Below are 27158 nucleotides of genomic sequence, written 5' to 3' on the forward strand. Positions count from 1 at the left end.
CACTTACATCCACTGGAACTGCTAGGGCAGAAAGCAGGAAAGCCAACAGTTTTTCTTTTCTTCTTTGGCGATCACTCATAGCCGAGTAAGATTGTCTTCCATGAACACAGTCTTAGCAGTGTGTCCATAGGTGACTGTGGAGTTCGATTCTGGATCCACACGTCCTTCCACAGCAGGAGTTGATCATGGTGAGGGTTTTCCAAATGTGCCTTCCTCTTAGCTCATTTCTCCCTTTCGTCTTGAGTTTGAGTGTCTTCCAGAGCTAGTTATGGGCAGAGCCAGGTAATTCTAGTTTTGTCCCCATCCTCCTCCCTGCTGAGTTCTGCAAGGGCAACAGACTAAGGAGGAGGAAGCTGACAGGCAGTGCCAACCCTTGAGGTGGGTGCAGGTAAGAAGAGAGGCAAGTGGTGGCTGGCTGCGGGCAGACTGTGGGGCAGTGCCCCTTTCACCCTAACTGAGAAGCCTCCATTAAGAGGTGGGCCATGTCTCTGTTTTTAGTCTCCCCAGGGAACTGTCCTTGTCCCTCTCTCCTTATCACTTACAGAGAATGCTCAGCATCCTCATACAGCCACAACCCCCAGGATTCTTTTGTTGAAGCCATGGCAGTTAAAACCATGTAAAAAAGTTATTCCCCCATAAATTGACTGTTGCACATATGAGGCTGCCGTATATGATGCCAGGCCACAGGTCTCGCTGGGGAGCATCAATTCTCAGTCTCTGTTACCTGAGATCCTTTAAACTGGAGGCAGTGGAGGTTGAACCTGGAATCGTCAGCATACAAAGCAGATGCTCTGCCAATGAGCTATGGTGGCTCTTCCCCTCTGCCAGGCATCTGTTTAAAAATGGTGTGCGTCAGAGCACAGTTGACCTGTACCATGCCACTTCTTGTGTTTTCTTAGTTCTCCTCTCAACCACCAGCGCTTTGCTAAATTTGTCCAAGGTAATCAAGAGCCTTTGATTGGGTTGGGGCTGATAGCAGTCCCCACTTCTCCCCTTTCTCTTCCACTGTGAAATATTGCAATGTGACCGTGAGTCCACCAGGTGGAGGCTTTGCACATGTTTCCACCACCTTCCCACTTAACATAAGGTTATGAGGCTAGCTAGCTGCTCTGCTTTCTGGAGGACCACATGGCGTATGTTTGTCTAGGAACAATCCTCATCCCTACAATGTCTATGGCCAGTTTCCATCTTCATCTACAAATTCCTTTTGCCTCTGGAGTTTATAGATGGGAGAGGTGGTAGGCTAAGGGCTCCCCCAGACTGGTGGGCTTGCTTCTTTCTTTCTTTCTTTCTTTCTTTCTTTCTTTCTTTCTTTCTTTCTTTCTTTCTTTCTTTCTTGCAGGTGTCATGGATGCTGTAGTAGTGGTGGATTTACACTGGACCACCCACACATCATTCAGCTTTATTGGTTGTTCTGCGATACTTCCCCAATGTTACTACGTTATTGCTGTTTGGAGGGGTACTCTTCACTGCAGTGCAACAATTGGAACAGCACACGTACCCCGAACATTTGCAGGATGCAGTGATGGGGAAAGAAGCAATATAACTGGCCCAAAACTTTTGTAGGCGCAAACCGTATTGAAAGTGGGAATTGTGTATCACTGCCCAAATACCATCCTGAGTACAAATCATGCAAGCATGCACAATAAAAGGTTTGGCCAGAGGGGCTTTTATTTTACCTATCCCAGAGGGACCAGATTTGGCCTAAATTGCTGACACCTGGCCTAAAAGGTGGTGAACTGGCTTTCCCAGTTCTTTTTTTTTTTCTTTCTCTTTGTTTATTTTTTTTATTTTTTTTTAAAATAATTTTTTATTAAGGTTTTAAACAAAGAAAAAAGAAAAACAACACACACAAAAAACAATACCAAACTTAACAATATAAACACAAAGCAATTAATAACGAACTCTCTTTTCCATTACCAATTTTAAGTTACTTATTTTCTGGACTTCCTCATACCTCCCTCTTTTGTATTCCAATCCACATTTATTTATCCAGCAGTTTCTTTTCCACTTTTTTAATCCCAATCTTTAATTTAATAAAATGTTAAAATATATAACTTCAACTCTTTTAAACCTAATCCTTGATCTTAATATCCTGTAACTTTAAAGTTTTCCCTTTTAAAATCAAATTTCCATTTCTTTAAACTTCTTTAATCTTAATCTTTAATCTTAATCTATCCTTAACTTTAACCTATGCAGCTGGAAACCACTTATTTTCAGTCCAACATCACTCTAACATTCCTTAATTTTGCAGTGTTTCTGAAGATAGTCTTTGAATTTCTTCCAGTCTTCCTCCATCGACTCTTCTCCCTGGTCACGGATTCTGCCAGTCGTTTCCGCCAATTCCATATAGTCCATAAATTTCATCTGCCATTCCTCCAGCGTGGGAAGTTCTTGTGTCTTCCAATACTTTGCGATGAGTATTCTTGCTGCTGTTGTTGCATACATAAAGAAAGTTCTATCCTTTTTTAACACCATTTGGCCCACTATGCCCAGGAGAAAGGCCTCTGGTTTCTTAGGGAAGGTATACTTAAATACCTTTTTGAAATATACTCAGAGTCGCAAAGTGATTTCATGCTCTTTATTCAGCTCATAGTGGTGAGGAGGAATGAATAAATGTCCCCTCACAGTATCTGCTTTATATACATTATTTACACAATGGGCTGCACATGATTGGCTAATTCTGGAATTCTACTGTAAGCCAATCAGGTTGTGGATTCACTTCTATCTGGAGCAGGATTGGGTGGTTCCTGCCAACCAATCATACTGCTGCATTGTTCTAGGACCAATCAGACTGCTGCATTCTGAATCCTATTGTTCTAGGACCAATCAGACTGCTGCCTTTTGGATCCTATTGTTCTAGGACCAATCAGACTGCTACAGTTTGGATCCTATTCAACTCAGTACATAACACCCCTCCCCTCTAAGTTCCAGTCCTGCCCGGGAGGTCGCATTCATAGTCCTCAAGGTATGCCGGCGGCCTACGTGTGCGTTGTGGCCTGGGGTGTTCCCTGGTCCGGGCTCCGGGTTCTGGCTCGTGTTCCAAGGATGCTGGCTGTGATGCGGCTGTTTGGTCTGGTGCAACCGGCTCGCTCAGTCGTGGTTCTGGTTCCGGTGTCCTTTCGGCCTCACGGGTCCTCTCTGTATTTACTGATTCTGCCTCTCCTGCTGGCCCCTCCTGCTCTATGGGCCTCACTGCCCCGCTGTTCCCTTGGGACTCCTCTGACCTGTCCTCCTCCTGGTTTTCTCCCGGGAATCGTCGCCGTATCTGGTCGCAGTGGCGGCGCCAGCATTGCCCCCCATCCGTTAGCACCTCGTACGACACGGGGCCAGTGACCCTGGTGATTGTGGCGGGTACCCATGCTGGGCCTGCCCCAAAATTCTTTGCGTACACTGGGTCCTGGGCCTCGAAGGTCCGGGGGTTCCTGCCTTCCCCCACCACTACCTCATCCTGAGCTCTATCGGGGTGAAGGCGGTCCAATCTGATTGCAAGGCGCCGACCCATTAGTAGTTCAGCGGGGCTCCGGCCAGTCGTTGAGCTGGGGGTGCTGTGCTGTGCTAGAAGGAATGTGGCAAGGCGGTACTCCCAGTCCCCTTGCGTCATGCGGCGAAGGGTGTCCTTGGTGGTCCGCACCATGCGTTCTGCTTGGCCATTGGTGGCAGGGTGGAACGGCGCCGAACGGATGTGGCGGATGGCGTTCTGCGCTGTGAAGGTTTGGAATTCTCCTGACGTAAATGCAGTCCCGTTGTCTGAGACGAGAGTGTCAGGGAGCCCGTGGGTTGCAAACAGCCTGCGTAGTACCCGGATGGCTGCGGACGTGGAAGTGGACGGTACCAGTGCGACTTCCAGCCATTTGGTGTAGGAGTCCACCACTATGAAGAATGTTTTCCCCTGAAAGGGGCCAGCGAAATCCACATGCAGGCGTGACCATGGTGCTCGGGCGGACTCCCAGGACTGGACTGGGGCCCTTGGGGGATCTGGGCGGGATTCTTGGCAGGCCTGGCAGTGTTTGACCCAGGCCTCTATCTCTCCATCGATCCCCGGCCACCACACATAACTCCTGGCAAGGGCCTTCATTCTTACTACCCCTGGATGTGTCTCGTGTAGGGCTGTGAGGACCCTTTTGCAGAGGGGCTGGGGAACAACGACTCTGCTTCCCCATAACAGGCACCCCTTGTGGGCCGACAGTTCATGTTTGCGGGTTGTGTAGCCGGCGAATTCTGGCCCGGGGCTGCTGCTGGGCCATCCCCTCCACACCCAGTCCAGGACCCGGGAGATGACCCTATCTTTCTTGGAATGGTGTGCAACTTCTTGTGCCTGAATGGGGCGGTCGGGAAGCAGCTCCAGGCTCATAACCTCTTGTGCAGGTGCTGGGTCAGGGCCTGTTTCCGGTAGTGGTAGCCTGCTGAGGGCGTCCGCATGGCCCATCGCCTTCCCAGGTCGGTGAATCAGTGCATACTGGTAGCTGGCAAGGAAAATTGACCACCTGAGGACGCGAGGAGACAGCACTTGGGGGGTCTGCTTTTCAGGGGCAAACAAGCCAAGCAACGGCTTGTGGTCAGTCACCACGGTGAAGGGCCGCCCGTACAAGAAATCATGGAATTTTTTTACTCCCTTTACGATTGCCAGACCCTCCTTGTCGATTTGCGAGTAGTTCCGCTCGGTTGTGTTGAGTGTCTGGGAAAAGTACGCCACCGGTACCTCTCTTCCATCCGGGAGTTGGTGCCCCAGGACAGCTCCAATGCCATAGGGTGAGGCGTCGCATGCTAGCACCACCGGCAGCCTCTCGTCGAAGTGTGCCAAGACCGAGTTTGAGACAAGCAAGTCCTTGACTGCCTGGAATGCGGCCTCCTGGCGCTGGCCCCACACCCAAGGGGCCCGCTTGTCCAGGAGTCTGTGTAGGGGCTCCGCTACCGCCGCCTTGTGGGGAAGGAAGGAATGGTAAAAGTTCAATAGTCCCAAGAAGGCCTGAAGTTCAGTCTTGCTCTTGGGCGCTGGGGCATCACAAATGGCCCGTACCTTGTCCCCAGTCGGGTGGACCCCTTCTGCGTCCACCATAAATCCCAGAAAGTCCACCTGAGGCACTCCTAGTAGACATTTTTCCCGCTTCACCTTGAGACCCGCCGTCTGGAAACGGTGCAGAACGGTGCGGAGGCGGTCCTCAAACTCCTCTGGTGTGGGGCCGGCAATCAACACATCATCGAAGAAGGGGGTGACGCCAGGAATCCCTTTAAGGAGAGAGTCCATTATATTCTGGAATATGCCTGGTGCCACGCTGACACCGAATTGCAGCCGCTTTACCCTGAACGCTCCTCTGTGCGTCACAATCGTCTGTGCCTCTGCTGTGGCCTCATCTACTGGCAGCTGTTGATATGCTTGGGCCAAGTCCAGCTTGCCAAAAATTTTCGACCCAGCCAGGGTGGCAAGGACATGGCTGACCACTGGCACTGGGTATGCGTGGGCCGTGAGGGCCTTGTTTATGGTACATTTGTAGTCTGCGCAGATGCGGACCGAACCATTAGGCTTGACGGGTGTGACGATTGGGGTTTCCCAGGGAGCATTAGGCACCGGCTCCAGCACTCCTTGCTCTACGAGTCGGTCCAATTCCTCGTCTATACGGGGTTTCAAGGCGAACGGGACCCGGCGGGCCTTGAGCCTGACCGGTCGTACTGCGGGGTCAAGCTGTAGCGCAATGGGGGGGCCCGTATACTGTCCCAATTTCCCATCGAAAACCCCTGGAAATTCCTTGCATATGGCGTCCACGTCCACTTGTAAGCTAGTGTGGTTCACCCCGGTGACAGCTAGCCCCAGTGGTCCAAACCATGCCAATCCCAGTAAGCTAATGTAGGGGCCCTTGACCACAAGCAAGTCCAGTTGCCGCGTCCGCCCTCGGTATTGCACCCTGAAGGTCCCCACCCCCATTGTGGGGACCTTACGTTTCTGGAAGTCCCGGAGGGTGAATGGGGCCGGCCTGAGTTTGGGACCCCCAGTGGGACACAGTTTCCTTAAGGTCCTTGCCGAGATTATGGATAGAGTTGAACCCGTGTCAAGCTCCATGCGGCATGGGGCCCCCTCTATCTGTACCTCTACATAAATTTTCTCTACGTTGGGGTGGGGCAACTGGTATACCTGGAAGTCCGTGAGCTCCGTCGAGTTGCCTTGGTGCGTTGGGCCCCGGGACCTGGGGCTCTTGGATTGGTCATCTGATGCCTGGTGTCGGGTGGGCCGAGCCCGACACACCCGGGCGATGTGTCCCGATTTTCTGCACTGCCTGCACTCTGCGTTGCGGAAACGGCAGGTCCTCCTCTCGTGACTCTCCCCGCAGCTTGCGCAGTTCCCTCCTTCTCGTCGAGGCAGCTGTGGTCTGTGCGCTGCTTGAGTGCGCTGCTGTACTCGGTGCACCTCCTCCCTGTCGGATCCTGAGTCGTCGGTGAGGTCTTCATGGTGGACCCTCGGTTGGGATGGCAGGCTCGGCCGTGCCTCTTGGGTCGACCTCTCGGCAGCTTCTGTTGCCAGGGCCTCCTCCAGAGCGACCTGGAACGTTAGGTCCTTCTTAGCGTAGAGGCGCCGTTGCAGCTTCTCATCCTTCAGGCCACCGACGAGGCGGTCACGAAGCATGTTCTCCAGCTCTGAGAAGTTGCAGAACCGGGCGGCTTGGCGGAGAGAGGTCACAAACCCAGTTATGGTTTCCCCAGGGGCTTGCCGCTTTGCGTAGAAGGCATTTCGACGAGCCACCACTGAGGGCTGCGGCGAAAAGTGCCCCTTCAGCTGTTCCATTATTGTTTTGTATGGAACAGTAGCGACGTCTTCAGGCGCAAGGAGAGCCCGGGCGATTTCAAACGTCTCCTCTCCGCAGACGCTGAAGAATATCGCCCTCTTCTTGGCGTCTTCTTCGTCGGTGACCCCTTTGGCTTCTAGGAGGAAGGTGAAACGGGAGGCGTACGCTTCCCAGTCTCCAGATGCTGGGTTGAATGGCGAGAAGCTGCTGTTGGCTGCCATTCTGAGTTCCTTGTGCCCCGGAGCTGAAGCCTGGATACACGGTGCGAGGCAGCGGTGCGGCAGTTGGCGGTGCTGCGGTGCTGTGTGTGGCAGTCAGCTCAGCGGGATCCCACCTTCGTCGCCAGTGAAATATACTCAGAGTCGCAAAGTGATTTCATGCTCTTTATTCAGCTCATAGTGGTGAGGAGGAATGAATAAATGTCCCCTCACAGTATCTGCTTTATATACATTATTTACACAATGGGCTGCACATGATTGGCTAATTCTGGAATTCTACTGTAAGCCAATCAGGTTGTGGATTCACTTCTATCTGGAGCAGGATTGGGTGGTTCCTGCCAACCAATCATACTGCTGCATTGTTCTAGGACCAATCAGACTGCTGCATTCTGAATCCTATCGTTCTAGGACCAATCAGACTGCTGCCTTTTGGATCCTATTGTTCTAGGACCAATCAGACTGCTACAGTTTGGATCCTATTCAACTCAGTACATAACACTTTTTAAATTCATTATATATCATTTCCCAGAAAGCCTTAATCTTTGGGCACGTCCACCAAAGGTGAAAAAATGTACCTTCAATTTCTTTACATTTCCAACATTTGTTATCGGGCAAGTGATAGATTTTTGCAAGCTTGACTGGGGTTATGTACCACCTGTATATCATTTTCATAATATTCTCTCTTAAGGCATTACATGCCGTAAATTTCATACCTGTGGTCCACAACTGTTCCCAGTCAGCAAACATAATGTTATGACCAACGTCCTGTGCCCATTTAATCATAGCCGATTTTACCGTTTCATCTTGAGTATTCCATTTCAGCAGCAAGTTATACATTCTTGACAAATTCTTAGTATTGGGTTCTAACAATTCTGTTTCTAATTTGGATCTTTCCACCTGGAAGCCAATTTTCCTGTCCAATTTAAATACCTCCATTATTTGATAATAATGAAGCCAGTCTCGCACTTTGTTTTTTAGTTTTTCAAAACTCTGCGATTTCAGTCTATCTCCGTCTTGTTCCAAAATTTCCCAATATTTCGGCCATTTGACCTCCATATTGACCTTTTTCAAGGCTTTCGCTTCCATTGGTGACAGCCACCTTGGGGTTTTATTTTCTAACAAATCCTTATATCTTATCCAAACATTAAACAGCGCTTTCCTGACAATGTGGTTTTTAAATGCTTTATGTGCTTTGACCTTATCATACCATAAATATGCATGCCATCCATGGCTTTCCCAGTTCTGATGGTTAAGTGAGGCTGAGGGACCAAGATTTTGCCCAAGTTGGTGACTTAGACCAGGAATCAAGTCCAGCTACCAGTCGATTGCCTTTTTAGCTGCCCAAATTAAGACCAAGACTGGCTTGAGCATATACAAAAATTAAGGCAGCAATCTTCTTTATGCCTTTACTAGGTGATGGCAGATACTGATCGTTGGTAAGAGGGGAATTGGGAGAACCTGAGAGGTTCTCAAATGTTTGGGAGAATGTTGACTATTCAAGCTGGCAGATTCATGCATCTTTTTGATTCACTACATTGCTGGATTCTTGGGGTACTTCTCAAAGGACTATTAAAGCATCGTTTGGATCCTCAAAGGGAGAGGGTGAGTAGGAGGGCAACATCCATCTTCAAGCCTAAGAGGTGAAACTACTTCAACCAATAAATAATACAATGTTTTGTTCTTTGGACACTGAACCCACCAAACTGCACAAGCTAGTGAAATGGAGTGCGGAAAAGCAATGGTATTTTTAAGGGTGTCCAGGAAGCAGTGTGGAATTCAGTAGGGGGTACCCCCAGACTCTCTTAGTGAGCCAGGAATGACTGATGCATTGCTCCAAAAGGATGGGTGTACTTCTAAGGGCTGATTCCCCTTATCTAAGGTATGCAGGTGTGAGGTAGCTTGAAAGCAGGATCAGGCCAGCTGCCTTCCTGGAGAGAAAGAGTGATGATGTCACATGAAGGTGTAGCAAGCTACTTGAAAAATGACTGGTGTGTGTGCGTGTGTGTTGGCATGTTTTTGTAAAGATTCCTGGGAGGTGAGGTGGATGATGCAACATGCCACACTGCACACACATCAGGTCACCAACGTCAGGGCTAGAGGGCAGGCTTCACTCTCTCTCTCTCCACAACCAACAGTGGAATTAATGGGAGCCATGTGCTTGTATGCAAGGAAGTGGAATGGGGTGTGCTTTCACAGGGTCACCATTGGGGTGGATGCTGTTGTTGACAAATTTCAGGATCCAGTCTGCCTAACGCCTGCATAGTTACACATTCTGGATTCTGTTCCTTGGAAACAAAGACTACAAGAGAGAGAAGACTTTGTCTCTCTTGTATTGCTGCCAGTCCTCTTCAGGAGTCTTGCAGGAGCCGGAAGCTGCTAAGACCATCTGCTCGAGGGGACCTACAAGATTCAAGAAGCAACCTATTTGAAAGAAGTTCACAGAGGTCCAGGGTCACAGGGGGTCAGAGATCTGCTACTATTTTTGCAGGTCATCCAGTGAGCTTTATGCCTGAGCGGGGATTTGAACTCTTGTCTCCCATGTCCTAGTCCAACTTCTTCACCACTAAACCACACTGGCTTCTCCACTGCTAATGTGTACAAAAATAAATGTGAATTTTCATGCGGTTTAAAACAAACAAACATGAAAGTGCTACAGACGGAGGGGAGATTAATTAAGGTTGCCAATGATAGTTGTTGGGTTTTTTTTACTGGACCAGTTCCAATGTAATTAACAGCATCCTTCCAGGCAGAAATGTAGCATCCAGCTTTTCCTGGCACAGTAGCAAGAAAGAGATGGGAAAAGCTTGCCCTCATATATTCCTGGCTGCCACGGCTATCATCAGCCACTGCCTGTGGTGTGTTGGGATGGTGACTGGAAGTGTAGCCGGTCAGCAGGGTTTATATAATGACCGGAAAATCAATCAATATAGCTTTTCTGTAGATTGAGTTCCTGCCCTGCCTCCTCTCAAAAGCGGTTGCCCTTCTGGGACTTATGGAAAAATCTATGAGTTAATTATGATAGAGCCCCAGGACGTCACGTGAGATGCAAGCTGTTCTTCTCTCACCTCTGAAGTATAGGGACCAGGCAAGGTCAGCCCTGAGATGTGGGCAATGAACATGCTGAGCTTATGGGAACCACTGGGCAGAATTATGTGGGCAGCTGGGTGCTTTGCCCAGAGAGGACCACTGTGCCTTTAAGGATGGCACAGAGGAAAATTACACTGAAAGGGGAATCTCTTGTCACTGCAGGAGTGTGGTGGAGAATATTCTCCTGATGAAATTCTAACTTTGGGGTCTGACATGAAAAGTCAAATGTAGTGCCTCAATACATTGTTTGAGCAGCGGTTGAACTTCATTTAACACCAGATTAAAATGCAAACAACAACACCCCAAACTCACACTATCTCCAATGATAAATAATGTTGGCCATGTTGCCAAAAGCTGCACACAAGAAGGAGAAGGCAAGCTAGGGGGATTACCCCCCCCCAGGGTAATCTAGTCCAACCCCTGCAATGCAGGAATCACAGCTAAAGATGGCCATTCAACCTCTGGTTAATAAAAGCCTCTAAGGAAAGAGAGTCTACAACTTCCCAAGGGAAACTGTTTCACTGTTGAACAGCTCTGACCACCAGAAAGTTCTTCCTGATGTTTAGTTGGAATCTGCTTTTTTGTAATTTGAACCGATTGCTCTCTGAAGCAGGAAAAAACAAGCTCGTTCCATCTTCCATGTGACAGCCCTTCAGATATCTGAAGATGGGTATCATTAGTTTTGGTATAATAGGCATGTGCTTCAAGCACATAAAGAGAGTTGTGTGAAAAATCTTTACTGCATTGTGCTTGTACCTAAGGCGGATGGGTTGGTTGAGCTGCGGTGAAAGCTTGGAATGTTTATTTGCTCAGGGAACAAAGCTGTCTGCGGTCCAACTTCTGTGAGGGAAGGGAATCCTGCTGGCATTAAAAACTCACCTAACAAATGGCTGATGACTGGGAAGAGGTCTAGGGAGGGAATATAATATACACAGGAGGTAAGCAGGTTGAGAAAGGAAAGGAGGATGTGGAAATGATGGAAGAGGCGGGGAACTGAGCTGAGGTCTCAAAAGTAAGATGAGGAGAAATTGGTTGCTATGCAGACAGGAAAATGGTTGTGCCGGAAGGGCTGGTGGAGAGACAGGATGGCTACATGTGGGTCAACCTAAACAGTATGTAGTAGCCTAAAAGGCAAGGAGTTGAGGAAACAATAGGTGATGGACATGAAGAGTCAAGGAGGAAGAGAGACTGGAGCAAAGCTAGAAAGCAAGCCTGGGCTCATGAACTATTTCCAGGAAGCAAATGGTCAGGTAAAAGGAAGAGACATGGTGGCTTAGTGGTAGAGCACATGCTTTGCATGCAGAAGGTCCCAAGTTCAATCCCCGGCATTTCCTCCAGGTAGGGGCTGGGAAAGACTCTGCCCACTATTGGCTGTGGGCTTCTAAAATGAGTACATTTTGTGATGTTGAGCTTCTCCTCTGGGCTCACAATGGAGCAATCACAATCCTTGCAGTGCAACATGGTGACAAATCGCTGAACCTGCCAGGACAAACGGACCACTGGAAAATGCCTTTTGATTTCAGTGGCTGAAATTTTCAGTCTCCCCCAAGTTTGTGCAGGTCTGTCTCATTCATCTCTGCCATGTGCTTCTGGAATAGGCCTGTCTCTCTGTCGGGCGAGTCAGGTTTCACCCTGACCTGCTTCCCTGCCTACAACATTCTCCTGGCGCTGAGTCAGGCAGGCAGCCGGGGCTGGTTAGAGTTTCGCAGGAAACCTTTGCCTCTTATGCAGGGATGCACTGCTGGAGGAGAAGTAGGATCAGGGTAAGCTGGCCACAATTCAGAGTGCAGCCACAATTACCATATTTTTCGCTCTATAACACGCACCTGACCATAACACACACGTAGTTTTTAGAGGAGGAAAACAAGAAAAAAATATTCTAAACAAAACAGTGGATGTATGATTTTTGTGGTTCATGCTGTGGCCACAGACGTGATCTGACGGTGAGTTTGGGGTAGCCCAATGCAAAAATCCTGAGGATCCATGTGGATCCATGCTTTGTAACCACTTTTTTATGCCATTGCGCAAGTGGGGAGGGAAGGAAAAGCATTCAAGGGACAAGGAGCACGCGTGGGGTGTGTGGAGAAGGATGCTGCTAATAATGCAGAAAAGGGATTTAAGGGGAGAAGGAACACGCGTGGGGTGTGTGGAGAAGGATGCTGCTAATAATGCAGAAAAGGGATTTAAGGGGAGAAGGAACACGCGTGGGGTGTGTGGAGAAGGATGTGGCTAATAATGCAGGCGAAGGGTTTAAGGGGAGAAGGAATACGCATGGGGTGTGTGGAGAAGGATGCTGCTAATAATGCAGAAGAGGGGTTTAAGGGGAGAAGGAACACGCATGGTGTGTGTGGAGAAGGATGCTGCTAATAATGCAGAAAAGGGATTTAAGGGGAGAAGGAACACGCGTGGGGTGTGTGGAGAAGGATGTGGCTAATAATGCAGGCGAAGGGTTTAAGGGGAGAAGGAATACGCATGGGGTGTGTGGAGAAGGATGCTGCTAATAATGCAGAAGAGGGGTTTAAGGGGAGAAGGAACACGCATGGTGTGTGTGGAGAAGGATGCTGCTAATAATGCAGAAGAGGGGTTTAAGGGGAGAAGGAACATGCGTGGGGTGTGTGGAGAAGGATGCTGCTAATAATGCAGGAGAGGGGTTTAAAGAGCACTGTTGCTTTAAAGGCGCCAACCGGACAGCAGCCACTTACAGCAGTGTAAGCAGCTCCTTTCCTCTCCCGCTTTGCTCCTTCTCTCCCTCTTTGCTGCTTTACGCAGCTAATGGCGACTCCCCTGCAACCCAAGTCCTGCTCAGCGGATCAGCTGAGACGCTGGGAGAATAGTAATTTCCCCCTCTCCCTCATCCCGTGCCCTCCTGTCCCCAGCAGCCTTTTTAAAAACTTTTTTACTGGTTTTCACTGCGCTCGTGGCTCAGAGCCCTCCTGTGCCCTGCCGTCCCTCTGCAGCCCCATTGCTCCGTTTAGAGAGCGCACGGACCTTTGCTAGCTGAGGCTGCAGCAGCTGTTGCTAGCTACGCGACGCTTTTTCCGGCTCGCTATGGCTCCCGTCTGTCCCTCCTCCCGTGTAAGCGGCTGCTGCCCGCTTTGCTGCCATGGCTCTCCTTCCCTCCCTCCTCCTCGGCTCCTCCCCCTCCTCCTGGCTGTAAAGCAAGCAAAGCTAGAGCCGCGCAAAGCGGGACAGAAGCCCTGCAAGCAGCTCCCGCTTTCCTTGACTGACAGCAGCCATGGCTCCGGTTGAGTGCATTCGCTCCGTAACACGCACAGGCATTTTCCCTTACTTTCTAGGAGCAAAAAAGTGCGTGTTTTGGAGCGAAAATTACGGTACGTGGTAGACAGAAATTCAATAGGTGCCAACAGAAAGATGCTGTTAATGGCATGAGTTCCAGGTCTGGGACTTTTGCCTCTTGTGTAGGTTTTTTTTTCCTATTTAAAGCACAGAAGCCCAGCAAAAACAAAGGGCAAGGTAATACAGAAAAATGTAGCATCTGAACAGCCCTCTGCTCAGAACTTTCTGTTTCAGGAGTTCCTGTGCTCAGATAAACAAGCCAGGCACTTTCCCATCCTACCTGCAAAACATGGATGGGTGGAGGATCTCACATGGATTAGGTTGCCACATTTTATTGGCCTTGCCTCTGGGCCTTTAACAGGAGCTTGATGCGCACACACACACACACACACACCAAGCTTCAGTTGCTTAAATTTCTGTGTGTCAGCTTGCTGTTGAAGGCTCAGGAGTACAGCCAATACAAAAAAAAGTGACAATTCCTGCCCCTTGTGCATTGCCAGAGAGCTCCTTGAAGTTGCAGTTCTCCATCCTGAAAGCCACGGAGACTCAAGCGGGAGCAGTGAACCACTGCCAGTTAGGAAAAGGTCACCTGCACACCTGCACAGAAGGCAGCAGCTGCTATTCCTGGTGGCAGATGCAATGGCACAGGTGGTGCTAAGAGAGGTTGACTTGCCAGGGACTAAAGCTCTCTAAGGAAGAAGCAGGAATGAAGTGTGAATCGGGAGATGATTTCAGAAAGAAGGTCTGGTTTAGAGATCTGTGATGTGGAAGAGTTGCTTTCAAACCCACTAAAGAGTCACCTTCCCTTCTGGGCAAATTCCTGGGGGCCGTGTTCCCAGGGTGGGCAGGGCCAGAGGCAAATGTGGGCAGAGCAGCAAACATGAATTTTACTTTTGTACAGTAGGCTAGTTTCTCTCCGTGCTCCCACATCCCTCTCTGCCCACCATCCAAACAAGCAAGAACCATTGTCAGAATTGAAGAAAACATTCCAGCCAGGCATAATCCCTTAAGGAGGATGCAAAGTAAGTGAGTTGCTGGGGAGGGTGTGTGGCCTGGAAGGAGTCCCGAAGGCCAGGCAGAGTGCCTGGAGGACCCCATTTGGCCTTTGGGCCTTACTCTCCTCACCCCTGCTTTAACTGCGGCCCGACACACTGATATAGAATAATAGAACTGTGGAGTTGGAAGGGACCACGAGGATCATCTAGCCCACCCCCTGCAATGCAGGAATCTTTCGCCCAACACGGAAGCAGGCAAGCCTTTCTGCATCACTGCACCTCCCTAGCAGGGAAAACGTCAACAGCTAAATGTTTACAGGTGTTCAGCTGCTGTTGAAAGACACAGGGCCAGTTAAAAACCCAGGCAATTCTAGGAACATTGGAGTTTGGCCTTGCTGCTGGGAACAGCTCATAGGGGGAACCGATGTTATTGGACTACAGCCTCCCATCATTCCTGACCCTTGAGCATACCAGCTGGGGCTGATGGGAGCTGGAGTCCAACAACTGGAAGGCACCACACTGGCTGCTCCACCTAAAGCCCCATTTAACACCCTCACCTATTGAGCCACACCTGAAGTTGGTGTGTGTCATGCAAATGACGTGGTGTCCCTTCCTCTCTCTCTCTGCTTCAGATAATAGGAAACGCTTTGAGTGTGCCAACTCATCGGTGCCCAGCCATTCCTTTTATCTGAATCATGCTCAAGCACCTATGCTTCCAGAGAGCAGGGATCAGGAAACCTGCCTGGCTAGTGTGTTTGGGAAAGATTCCAGTCAGCTGGATGTGCTTGTTGCTCAGTGGCAAGCTTCTACAGTGGGAATTAGGCACTTTTTAAAAAGTCTTATTTTGCCCTGAGCTCTCGAGGGCAGAAGACACACCACTTTCTTCCAGCGGAGCTTCAGCACATCAGCACAAAGGTGCCTGACCTTATTCTCATGCTGGGGAGAGTGTGCTTCCTGAAGGACATCCCTCCAGTCTCATCTGCCCCACACATATTATCCAACCCCTTTAATCCCATCCCAGAGGCGTTGTCCCCAGATAGCTTCCTCCTCCTCCTCAGTTACACAGGGCCTGGTACTAAACTGCCCAGATTGGATTTTGAATCGCACTCCAGGAAGATCAATTTCTCCCTTGTGTGTTTCTGCCTCTCTGTTGCTAATGCTCTTCCATTGCCATGTCCTACAGGCAGGCCCCTGCATACAATCATGGAATGGGAAGGAATCCCCACAGTTTTCCAATCCTCCTCCTGGCCCCAACGTAGGACCTCTTCAGCAGATGTCTTTCCATTCGTTGTCGCGCCCCCCCCCCGCCTCTGCCTTAACCACAGCCTCCTCTTGCCAGCTTATTTAGCTACTGTACTCCTCTGTAACTGGACACAAATCTATTATTTTTATAGTCTGAAGCAGGCATAGGCAAACTCGGCCCTTCAGATGTTTTGGGACTACAATTCCCATCATCCCTAGCTGACAGGACCAGTGGTCAGGGATGATGGGAGTTGTAGTCCCAAAACATCTGGAGGTCCGAGTTTGCCTATGCCTGGTCTGAAGGCGGGGAAGGAGGAATATTAAAGACTTACTCAAATTTCTGGGCACAGTCTGCACCGGGGATGGAATGCAAGGGTGTTCTCCTGTTCTTATACTTCAGGTCTGTGGAAACTAGGACTCTCCAGATATTTATGGACTACAACTCCCATCAGCCCCTTTGGGTCCCTTCCAACTTTACAATTCTATGAGGACTGCTCACACTGCCTGAGCGGATGAGCATCCTGGAGGGCCACAAGTTCCCCTGTCCTGCTTTTCTCAAAACAGCCTCAGACTGGGTAAGGGAGAGAATTGCTGTGGCAGCCAGGGATGCATCTATCCATGACTACCGTCATGTTTCAATTGTATTGATATGAACCCAACTGCCTCAGACAGGAGACATTTGCAATATCTATCTGCAGATCTCAGGACTGAAACTGGGACCTTCTGCATACAAAGGAAGTGCTCTGCCATTGACCTACTGCCCTCCCTGTAGCTCATATGCGGCAGTGGAAGTGCTGGTCACATCCACACCATGCATTTAAAGCATAGTGTTTCTTTGTCACAGACCTACAATGCTCAGCACCCTTACTCTTAAAGTGGCACAAGAGAGCTTTAAATGGGTGGTGCAGATGTGATCTCTGTTTCCCCGTTTGACTAATGCTACCAACACAAAATTATACCCAGTGATGGTGCATTTAGCTAATGTTAGATTCTGGACTTAATGGTCTTAGGGGGTGCGGGCGGGGCTTTTTAAATGGCAATGTGCATTACTGTCACTTCAAAATGTAGGAAAGCCAACCCTGGTGCATCTGGAGGTCTTCCTGCACATTCTGCTGAGTGGGACCCTGGATTTCTTGACCACATCCTGCGATGATTTTACTGCTTATTATTATGCTCACTAATCCTGAAGAACTGCCACACCCCAGTTCTATATGCACGGGAATCCCTACAGCATCTATAAAATGTACTAAAAACAAGTGGTGAGAGTGTTAAGGAGTATAGTTTCGTTACAATTCACTAACTGCACTTTACAAGTTTGTTTTTTTATTTTTATTTTATCTAATTTAAGGTAGATTTAAAGGCAAAGGGTGCTACTTTTCCAGAAGGGTCAGGTGCAAACTAAGGGGGAACAGCAATTTACATATTTGGAAAGCTGGTTCAATTCTGAACTGAAAGCACGCTCTGCACATGCTCATGGCTCCTGTTCATTCATTTTCTTTATGTGGCTGCCATCAGTGAAAAATAATAACATGTATAAGAAAAGTAATAAAAATGTGAAATGACGTATTCTTGATACTGTAGAACGTGCATACTTTCCTTACCCACTGGTTATACAAGTTATGCTGGTTGAATCTGTATTTTGCTACACTGAAAGCTAATAAAAATATGGGGGGGGGGGTTATGTGGCTGGTAAAATTTGGTGTCCCAACAAATCTGGAGAGATCCTGTGTTCACTAATTCCCTTGTTAAAAGCAAAGAAACAAAATAAACAATTCTTTTCTCAGACAAATGACACTAGGCCTTTGAACAGTGTTTGGATGGATCATGTCCATCACAGACACTTTCCTTTGGATAATGTTGAAAAGGAAAATGCTTCCCTCTGGGGAAGACAACTCTGCATATGCTCTGAAGCACCTGGCTCGAAGTGGCCGGGCTTTTTGTCCCCGTCCCCCCCCCCCGTAATTTTTTAACGCAACAGCTGACAGCCCTACTCACCAGATCAGGATGAGGAGAGCATGACAAATTGATGGGGTGGTGGTGGTGGTGCACACGCGGTCAGGCCCAGCTGTGGCACTGAAGACCCACGGCTGGGAGTCCTCACAAGAACAGTTAAAGACACCCCCCCCCGTCTAATGCCTGTTCATACTTTTCTGTTATGACGGGTAAAGGAAGTGAAGTGGTGAGTGCCGCCCCCCACATCTGCCCTGGAAATTCCCCCAAACAGGCTTCATCTTACATCCTCTCTCTTCTCTCCCCCCACCAACTTTTCCCCCTTTTGCTAAATGAGTCACCCTTTCAGAGTCTCAACATGTTCACGGCGGCGACCAAGAGGCGAAAGCAAAGAGGGGTGCGTGCGTTTGGCAATCTGGGTTTCCCAAAGCTCCTCTGTTAGTTTCGGTGTCCAAGCGCTTTGAAACGTTGTCCAAATAATTTCGGCTCCCCAACTGTATGTGTCTTTATACTCTAGTCGGGCTGAAGTGAGCATGACGTGAGTGTAAAACAAGGCTGCCACCCCTCCCTTCTGTCTCACTGGTCATGGTAGCTCCCAGCTTCAGAGGCCAGACTAGGCAGGGACTGTACAATAGTTGGAACTCTCTTTGCAATATCAGCTGCTGCTGCTGTTGCTGCAACTGGACAAGGGGGGGGACGGGGTTGATTTATGCTGGTGGTGTTTTTAAATATATATTTTAATATATATATCCCTTGATTTGCTTTCAGTCTCCCTGGCTGAAAATTTTTGCCCCCCCCCCCCGCTTTCAAATTCCAGCAGCACTGAGGGGAAATTAGAAGGATTTTTTATTTGAAGGAGGGGGGGCTTCCTCCCCAATATTGTTGCATTCGGAGAAGATAATTTTATGAGTCTCTTTGCGGGAAGCAAGTTTGTTGGATATTCTCTCTCCACCCTCCACACGCCCGGAAACTGTGGTGGAAGCTGGAATCATCTTGAAGAAGGAGGAGGCGGAGGAGGAATGAAAAAAAGAGGAAGGGCTTGATTTATTTTTGTTTCTAATAGGATTATATGTTTTATTTCTGCTTTACTTTAGAAATTAGAGGATCGGGAGGGAGGGATTAATAAAAACCCGGAGAGAAAGACAAGGTGGGGGAGGGAAATCACACCCATCCTATCCATCACCTCCTCAAAAAAAAAAAAAACAAACAAAAAAAAAAAACAGAAGCCACCATGGAGAAGAAGGAAGAGGCAGCAAAGGCCTTTTCGGTGAAGCAACAGCCGGATGATATCCGAGGTAAATATTTGCTCTGCTAAGAAGTCATTTTTAGAGGATGATGTTGCAAATTGTTGAAAGGGCGGCGGAGCGGGGCGGGGGCACAGGAGGAAAGAGACAACAGACTTTGAATCTGTGTCCGGATTTCCACCCAGATCTGCGAGTGGGCACAGATAAGGGGGTCCGGGGTGTATGTTTGCTGTAGCAAGTTGTAGAACATTCGTTCTCTTAATTGTTCTCCCCCCTTTCCAAAAACATGAACTCATCGCCTGGCTATTTTGTCTGTGCGGTTGGCTGTGCCTGATGGACATTTGCTACAGGGGCCTTTTGGGGAGGGGGGAGTCGGGGGTGCTGGATGGATGTGAAGAAGGATACAGTATTGATTCTTTAACTAGGATTCCTTATCCCCCATGCAGGGAAGGGGGCATTTTGGGAGGGGGGCCGGTTGGAGGCCACGTTGCTGTGATATTGAGGCAGGGGGTGCCCGGCCTTCCACAGGTCACTCATGTGGGGTTTATAAATAACCCTCTGTCCGAAGCCCTACCCAACCCCGGATTGGCATTCCTCCCGACAGCTGCCTTTGGGAGGCGACCAAGCCCTCGAGGAGACCACCTGCCCCTTTCTTCTGACTTTGTGGGTGGGGGAGGTCAACCCCTGGTCGCTGTTGAGAAAAAGAAAAAAGAAAAGCCGATCCAAGTTCAACCTAGCCGAATTTGAAGGTGTCCAGGGCCAGGACCCCGGGGTGGCCACGGAAAGGGCTCCGTCGTGGGCCTAGTTCTGCTCCTGCTTGTGCGACTGGGGTTTTTGTGAGAGGGTGGACTCGGGAGGGAAGGGGGGCAGGGCCCAGCCCCACAATGGATTAAACTTCCCTGCCGCTTGGAGGGAAAAGTTGGGGGCTGGCTCTCCAATTAAAGGGTCATTTTTTTGTCCCTGGGGAACGTTTTGAGATGGAACTCTTGGTCCTCTGCCAGTGAAGTTTGTCGGAATCTCAGCATCTTGCCAGTTGTGTGTGTGTGTGTGTGTGTGTGTGCAGTCAAATAGAGAGAGATAATCTTTGCCATTTTCCCGCAAGACAGCAGATATCTGCTTGTCTGCAAGGGCAACATCCTGTCTCTGTTGTACAGCCTGGAAATTTTTGCCGGCACACATGTGGGTGGGCTGTGTTGGCTAGAATTTGGACAGGACGTTTTGTGTGCTTGTGTGAGTATGTGTTTGCTTCATTTGTAGAGAATTTGCTTTCTGGGTTTCTTTTTGGAGTTCTGCTTTGTTTTTTGTTTTTTTGTCCAGAACTCTTTAAAGGCCTGCTTTCTGAAATCATCTGCAGCTTGGGGCTTAAAGTTCCTTTGAAAACTTCAGGGCTTGGCCATTTCCTTTGTCCTTGGTTTCGGAGACAGGCTTTAGAAGATGACAGCAAATAAGCAGAGTCCAGTGTTAAGGATCTCACGAATCAGTAGGTTCGCCTTGCAACTTACTTTGAACTGCTAAGGTTTGAAGTTCTTGGTTATGCCTTTTGTCAGAAGCTTGTGGGGCTACTAATATCTCCCACCCCCCCGGGATGGAAGATTGAGCTAAAGTGGAACCATCTCTTCTCGACTGGCGAACTTTGGTTTTGTTCCCTGAATGTTGGGAAAGTGAGATTGTTACTTTGGTGTAGTTACGCAGTGGGTAATCTTGCCAAATGAAATGCAGGCTGGAAGTAACAAGGGGGCTATTCCGAAGGGCATGAAATTGGCAAATGCTGGGTTAAGTAGGGAGGGGTGTGGCTGCCTTCTGAGGCCTCAATAGCATGCCTGGGACCTGGCCAGATGAAGCAGTGTCTGTGAGTTGTCTTATTTTGGGTTTTGCTGACTCCTGCCAAGTAACTGGTGACTTGAGTGCAAGGAAGAAACAACCAACAAGAAAGAGGAGTGGCAAACCAGTGGGATATGGGGGACTTCCTATCATCACTCACTGCCAGTGATGGCGTTGAGTGTGTTATAGGCAGCGAGTGGTGCATTTACTGGAAAGCACCGGAGGTTTTACATGGGGAAGTAGGAAGGGCTGGGTAAGAGAAGGTGTTTAGGTTTTTGGGCTGGGGTAGCCCAGAGGTGATGCAGAAAGAGACAAAGGCACAGGGAATTAACTGATACTGAGTCAGACCATTGGTTTATCTAGCTCAGTATTATTGTCTGCATTGACTGGCAGCGGCTTCCCAAGGTTTCAGGCTGGGTTCTCTCTTGGCCCTCCCTGGAGATGCCAGGGATTGAACCTGGGACCTTCTGCATGCAAAGCAGACGCTCTGAGAATGCAGATGTGTGGAAATCAATTTGAACAAAATCCCAGTTTTTGGATCCAGGCCAACAGGCTTGACTGGATGAGGTTGGATTCATTTTTAATTATTTTTTTAGGTTTGGAAAAGCCTGGCCCAAATTTCCAGGCTTCTAAAGTGTGTGCTTAGGGAGAAGCAATGGGAAGTAGCTCCCTATTTCTGAGGTATGGAGGTGGAAGAAGCCACTCCCACCCCCCAAGTTGCTACTTCCCATAGAAACCTCACAGGGGATCTGGAGCCAGACTTAACTGCACACTGTGGGATTTAAAATGTCTGGAAACATGCAGGCAAAGGCTGGAATATGAACAGCATAAAGGCCGCAAGAAAATGTGACCTGGTGGTGCTTCCCCCCTCCCTTCCCCTTCTCCTAAGAGGCTGCTTGACAGGAGGCCCCCTTGGTGCTAATTTGATTCTCTCTCAAGTGCCTGGAGATCATTTCCATGCCCTTGGAGAGACCTCTCAGTCGTTTGCACCATTCCAAGCTATGGGGCAGGCGAACTCTGCGTTGCTGTATTCTGGGCCTGAATTGTGTGCCTGTGTGTGGGCCATGCAGGATCTTGCCCCTATAGTATGACTTGTAGTTGTCTTAAGCAATGTGGGCTGTGTGTTGGTGATGGATGGTATATATGAAGGGAAGCTCATAGCCTCCAATATCCTGCAGCATGATCATGGGGTCATGCTTGTTGACATGTTGAGGATAACACTTTCCTCTGCCTGCTCCTTAGGTTGTTTCCTATGCAGCAGCTTATCCTCCATGGATCTGAAAGCCAAGGCAGTGCTTAAAGATAGGATAGAAAACCATAATTGCCCTACAGTAGGTTTTCAACAGTTCAGAGTGCATCTCAGCATCTATAGTGTATGAAATGGAGGATTTTGTACCACGTCCGCATGATGCATTTTAATGTTTGTGCGCAGGATTCCCTGTGCATGTGCACTAGGGATGAGATAGCTCAGTGGTAGAGCTTCTGCTTTGCACGGAGACGGTCCCAGGTTCAATCCCTGGCATCTTCTGCTACTATTGGGAAAAACTCCAGTAGAACTGTTGCCAAGTCATTGCAGACAATACTGCTGTGGTTCAACCGTAGAGCACATGCTTTATATACCGAAGGTCCCAAGTTCAGCCCCCAGCATCTGAACCTCTATTTTCAGCCTGAGGACCACATTCTCTCCTGGGCTACCTTCTGGGTGCCACATGTGAGCCCAGAGGCAAAAAATGGATGGAACAGATAATGTGTTTCCCAAACGTAGGCCTCTCCAGCTATTTTGGAACTACAATTCCCATCATCCCTGACCACTGGTGCTGCTAGCTAGGGGTGATGGGAGTTGTAGTCCAAAACAGCTGGAGAAATACTGATGTAAATGTCACAAACCCCTCTCAATTCTCCATCTATGCATTCAAAGACATTTCAGCTAGGCAGAAACGCTCCAGCAGGGCTGATGAGGCACGTGACCTTTGGGAGAATTTTGAGGGCCAGGTGGAGAGACCTGAAGGGCCACATTTGCCCCCTAGATCTGAGGTTCCCCATCCCTGGTGCAGACAATACTGAGCTAGGTGAAACTGTGGCCTGGCAGAGTCTGTATTAGGTTGATAGGTTCCTCTCTCTCTCTCTCTCTCTCTCTCTCTCTCTCTCTCCTCTCTCTCTCTCCCTCTCTCTGCCTCTTCCAAACTAGATGAGATGCCATTAACAGAACTATCAATTGCACTAATGACTTTTAAAAAGTAAGCAGCAAACATTGAGCTGGGGGTGAAATCTAATCTGGACTTCAGCAGGGGCCAAAGGGTTAAAGCCCCCACCCCATCCCACAACTGAGCTTCAATCAGGATCGGGACCCCACAGCTGCAATGTGCTCGCAGGCCATTTGTGAAATTGCTTGTTGGCATAGCATCTCATCTGTGTTGCTGCTTATCAGTTTCCCCTATTTTGTGTGAGCTGTGGCTCCAGCCCCTTATGCAGCCGCAAATCATGGTTGACATTGCCTGTTTTAATGTGTTAATACTTTCAAAACTGAATTGTTTATCAGGAATGTTGTATGATGTTTTGAATTGATCTCACCTCCCTTGACAAGTCGGCCTGGGTGATTTTTTCATGCTTCACATTTTTAGCTCAGTGCTCAAGGTAGACAACCAGCCTTTGCTCTAGTCTCAGCCTGGCCAAAACCTTATTGATCCCCCTCGCCATATTAGAAGATTAGAAAAAGTAAATACAAGGTGAACAGAGATTGCTGGTGGGGGTTGGGGAGACTGAAGTGTGGGATAAGACATTTCCCACGATAGGCTTCCCTGCATAAAGCAGGGGTGGAGAACCTGTGGCCCTCCAGGTGTTCTTGGACTGTATCTGCGGTCACCCATTCTGACTGAGACTGATGGGAGCTGGAGTCCACCCCCATCTGGAGGGCCACAGGCTTCCCACCCATCTACCCATCTCTGCTGTAAGATATCCAGTGGAAAAGACTATTCCACAGGCCTGAGGATGAGCCTTGTGGGCCTCTTGGTTGGGTCTTGTATTCAGCAGCACTCCAGCCAAATAGGTGCTCCATTTCCACCCTACCCCAGCTGAAGCAACTCATTTATTGCTCCTTGATTTCCAGCCCAGGGCTGGAGTCATAGGGTGATGTGTGTGTGTGCAAGGATTAGAACTGCTGAAGATGCTCCATTACTGACCTAAAGCCCTTCCTCCAGCCTAGTAATATGTTCCCACCTGTAGCCTTGTGCACTACAAACCATCCATCCAGACCTTCCATTAGATTAGGGAGTTAGGAAGCTGTGTTAGGTAGAGTCATAACATTGGTCCACCTTACTCCGCCAGTAACTGATGTCTGTGTGGAAGGACTTTGAGTTCAGGCCATTTCTGGTGCTCAAAATAGCTTCCCAGGCTCAGAATTCTTGAACGCTGAATGTTTGTTTTTTGCAGCTGGCTTCAGTATGTGGATCTCAGGATTCTAGTAAGAAATACACAGAACAGTCTTCACAAGCCTGAACATCAGAAGAGCTTTTCTGCTGGGTCAGGCCAAATCCTAGCCTAGCATCCTGCTCCTGCAGTGACCAAACTGATTCCAATGGGCAACTCACAAAGAGAACCCGGAAGCAAAAGCTCTCTCCCCACCTGTGATACCTAGCAATTGGAAGTCTAAGGCAATGGAGGTAGAACATGGCCATTGATATCCTTACCATCTGTGCATTTCTCTGGTCCTCTTCTGAATCCACCCAAGCTGCATTTGTCCCCCTGCAGTACTGGGGTAGATGGAGCAATAGCCTGACCAGATATGTGGCAGCTTCCTAAGCTACAAACAGGAGATAGCTTGGAGTATTGCTGAGCGGTCCTGGACACTACAGTCCCACCAATCCCAACCCTTTTTTGCTGCTGTTCTGCAATCATTCTGGTAGGGAACAAGTGATCAGGCCCCAAATCTACACTCAGCGTGATCGCTGAATAATCAAGAGTTTGCCCTGAGGCTGGCTTTGCGTCCGCTTCATGAGCTCCACCCAGCAGCTCTGGTTAGAAAAGACATGGCTAAGCTTGGCTTGGTGGCCCCTTTTGTGGGATGGAGGATTGAAAAGGAGATGAACAAGCCCCTCCCACCTGGCAGTCCCTCTTGCAGAGATGGCTGAGTCACCCCTAACCCGAGATTGCTGCGTCAGATGGTTGAATTAATGAATTAATTGATCAAACTTTCTTTTGTCAAGCAACCAAAGCTCTGTGTTAGCTCTCCTAGCTGCCTGTTTCTCAGGCAGATGAAAAATTCAGAGCCTTCCATTGTTTAGAATGAAGCAGGACATTCCTTTCCTTTCCTGTTTCGATGATCTCCAGATGGGGGAGGCTCAGGCAGTTGTGGAATCTGTGCGCAGTGCGCAGGGTATGCCTAGGCAGCCAAGCAGTGTTCCGGGGGAAGCCGTTGCAAGGAAGCACCAAAGCAGGGGAAGGGCCACAGCTCAGTGGCAAAGTGCTTTCTGTGCACACAAGAGGTCTCAGATTCAATCTCGGGCATCTCCAGGTAGGGCTGTGAAAGATTCTGGTAGAAGTGCTTTGGGAGAAAGGAGCTATTTACTGGCCTGGTTCACACGACACTGAACTATGGTTTGTTTCACTTGACCGTGGTTTGTTTAAACGTGCAAACCCAGCTCAGTAGACTAACTATGGCTTGTTTCCTGCCAACAAATCATGCTGTGAAACCATGATTTGTTGTTGGCTTGCAAACTGCAGCTTGTTTTAACTATCGTTTAGTGTACGACTGAACCCAAGTGGCACCTTAACTATGGTCTCTTTGGCGACTCCTCTCCAGAGGTGCTTCAGGCTGCAGAGGCATGTGACAAGAACTGATGGAAAACAAGCTAAGTGTAGGAATAAGCCATGGATTATTTGGTCATCTGTGAGCTGGCTTGGTGTTTGTTGAACAAACCCATGGTTAAAACAAACCATTGCCTTATGTGTGAATGCAGCCAGTGTATGACTTGACTTGCTTGACATTGCCTAATACATCTAACTATTTGGTCTGCAGGCCTCTTTCTGAGCACCTCTGAAGCCCAGTTGGGGACACGTTGGAGCTGGTGGAGGCTGGGAGTAAGGGACTCATCCACAAAGCCCCACTGTATTTCGGAGGTGCTCAGAAAGCAGTGAGATTCTCATTGCTTTCTAAATAGTTCTAAAGCTCAATGCAGCCATGGGGACGAGCCTTCTCCCCAGCTCTACCCTCCAGTTCAAAGGACGGGGTTGCCACTGGCAACTTGGTGTGCATGTTTGTGGAGCCCCTGTTCCAACATGATTCTGTGCACAAAGTGCTTTCCCCTTCCCTCAACCTCCATTTCCACTTTGGGGATCGTGGCTGGATTTCTGCAAGACAGGGCACAGATGCCAGGTGGTCCTGTGACAATTGCCTATACCCCAGATTTTTCTGAGCGGTGTGTGCATGTGTAGCCACCCTATAGCAGCCCCTGTTGTCGTTTTCCAAGGTGTTCTTCTAAATCTGCCCAACCCTTTCCCATAGCCAAGAAGTAGCAGGTGCCCTGGCACTGCGTTCCCTGGGCTCTCTATGTCTTTCAGTTTGGATAAAGCTGCACCGTGACGGAGCACTTGTGATTGGGAGTGACGGGCCTTGCAGGGCATCTCAGGTTCCCTGGCTGGCTTTCCTTCATGTATATTTTAACCCAAGTGTAAGCCAATGCCTGGCTCCCACCCCAGAGCCAAACGCAGCCCCTTAGTCCCTGCCAAGCCACAGGTACGGAATGGCTCCAGCCCTCCGCTATCTTTTCTTGATGTCACTCCAGGGTATGTGTGTGCGCACGTATAGAAAAGTGCACTCCATGTGCGCACATAGGCCATCCATCCACAAAGGATGCTTCAGCGGCCCGGCAATTTCAGACTCAGCCTGAGTTTTGTACAGGGTCCCCTCAGGGATTTCTCCCTTTCTTAAAACCACTCTCTTCTAAGTTTATTTTCTTCGAAGCAATCTACATTCTCTTTCACTCTGCAAAAAGAGTTATTTTGACTGCTTACGCGCAGAGAGGTGCTGTCATCTGGAAACATGCTTTTCCTTAAGCTTTTGCCATGGACCGGAAATCTTGGGGAAGGGAGACATCCTCCCCCCACCCCCACGCAAATAACACTACACTTCTGAGCCAGCTGATCTAAAGGCGATTTGCAGAAGTTGGTTTGGGACAAACAAACAAAAAAGTCTTTTCTTTCCCACAGTGAATTAATGTATGAAGCTCCCTACTACTCTTCAGGTGAGGCAATGGCCACTCACTGCCATGGCTGGAGGAAAAGTCAATCAACACAGCAGCCAAGTCAAAGGCTTAACTTTCGTGTTTCCTGCAAAAGGACCCATGTTTAATCCCAGCATTTCCAGGAAGGCTAGGAAATGAGCACCACTTCCTGAAACCTCAGAGAGCTTCTGCCAGTCAGTGTTGACCAGGAAATGGGTCGCCTCCAGATGTTGGACTACAACTCCCACCAAACCTAACTGTTGGTCATGCTGCCTGGGGCTGATGGGAGTTGGAGTCCTGCAAAACT

At 49.0% G+C, this 27158-nt stretch overlaps 1 protein-coding gene and 1 long non-coding RNA gene across 14 annotated transcripts in view; one reads left to right on the forward strand and one right to left on the reverse strand.

Moving 5' to 3' along the window:
• Window positions 1–17909, reverse strand: part of LOC308483995 — a 19689-nt gene extending 1780 nt beyond the window's left edge. Inside the window, exon 1 of the long non-coding RNA XR_013989857.1 lies at window positions 17614–17909. This is a non-coding gene — a long non-coding RNA (uncharacterized lncRNA). The remainder of the gene's footprint in view (window positions 1–17613) is intronic.
• Window positions 17910–18202: 293 nt separating this feature from the next.
• The window catches only part of MAP7D1 (MAP7 domain containing 1), a 56727-nt gene continuing 47771 nt past the window's right edge, over window positions 18203–27158 (forward strand). For 6 of the 13 annotated variants that reach the window (XM_081018300.1, XM_081018306.1, XM_081018312.1 and 3 more), the window contains exon 1: window positions 18204–18863. In XM_081018300.1, the coding sequence (XP_080874426.1) occupies window positions 18800–18863 (64 nt within the window). In that variant the 5' untranslated portion in view covers window positions 18204–18799. Of the gene's footprint in view, window positions 18864–19404; window positions 19562–20231; window positions 20293–27158 lie in introns of those variants that run through there. The other 7 variants (XM_081018307.1, XM_081018302.1, XM_081018305.1 and 4 more) reach the window with 5 other exon arrangements.

The sequence above is a fragment of the Podarcis pityusensis genome (genome assembly GCF_964106645.2).
Source record: "Podarcis pityusensis genome assembly, chromosome: 8".
NCBI lineage: Eukaryota > Metazoa > Chordata > Lepidosauria > Squamata > Lacertidae > Podarcis > Podarcis pityusensis.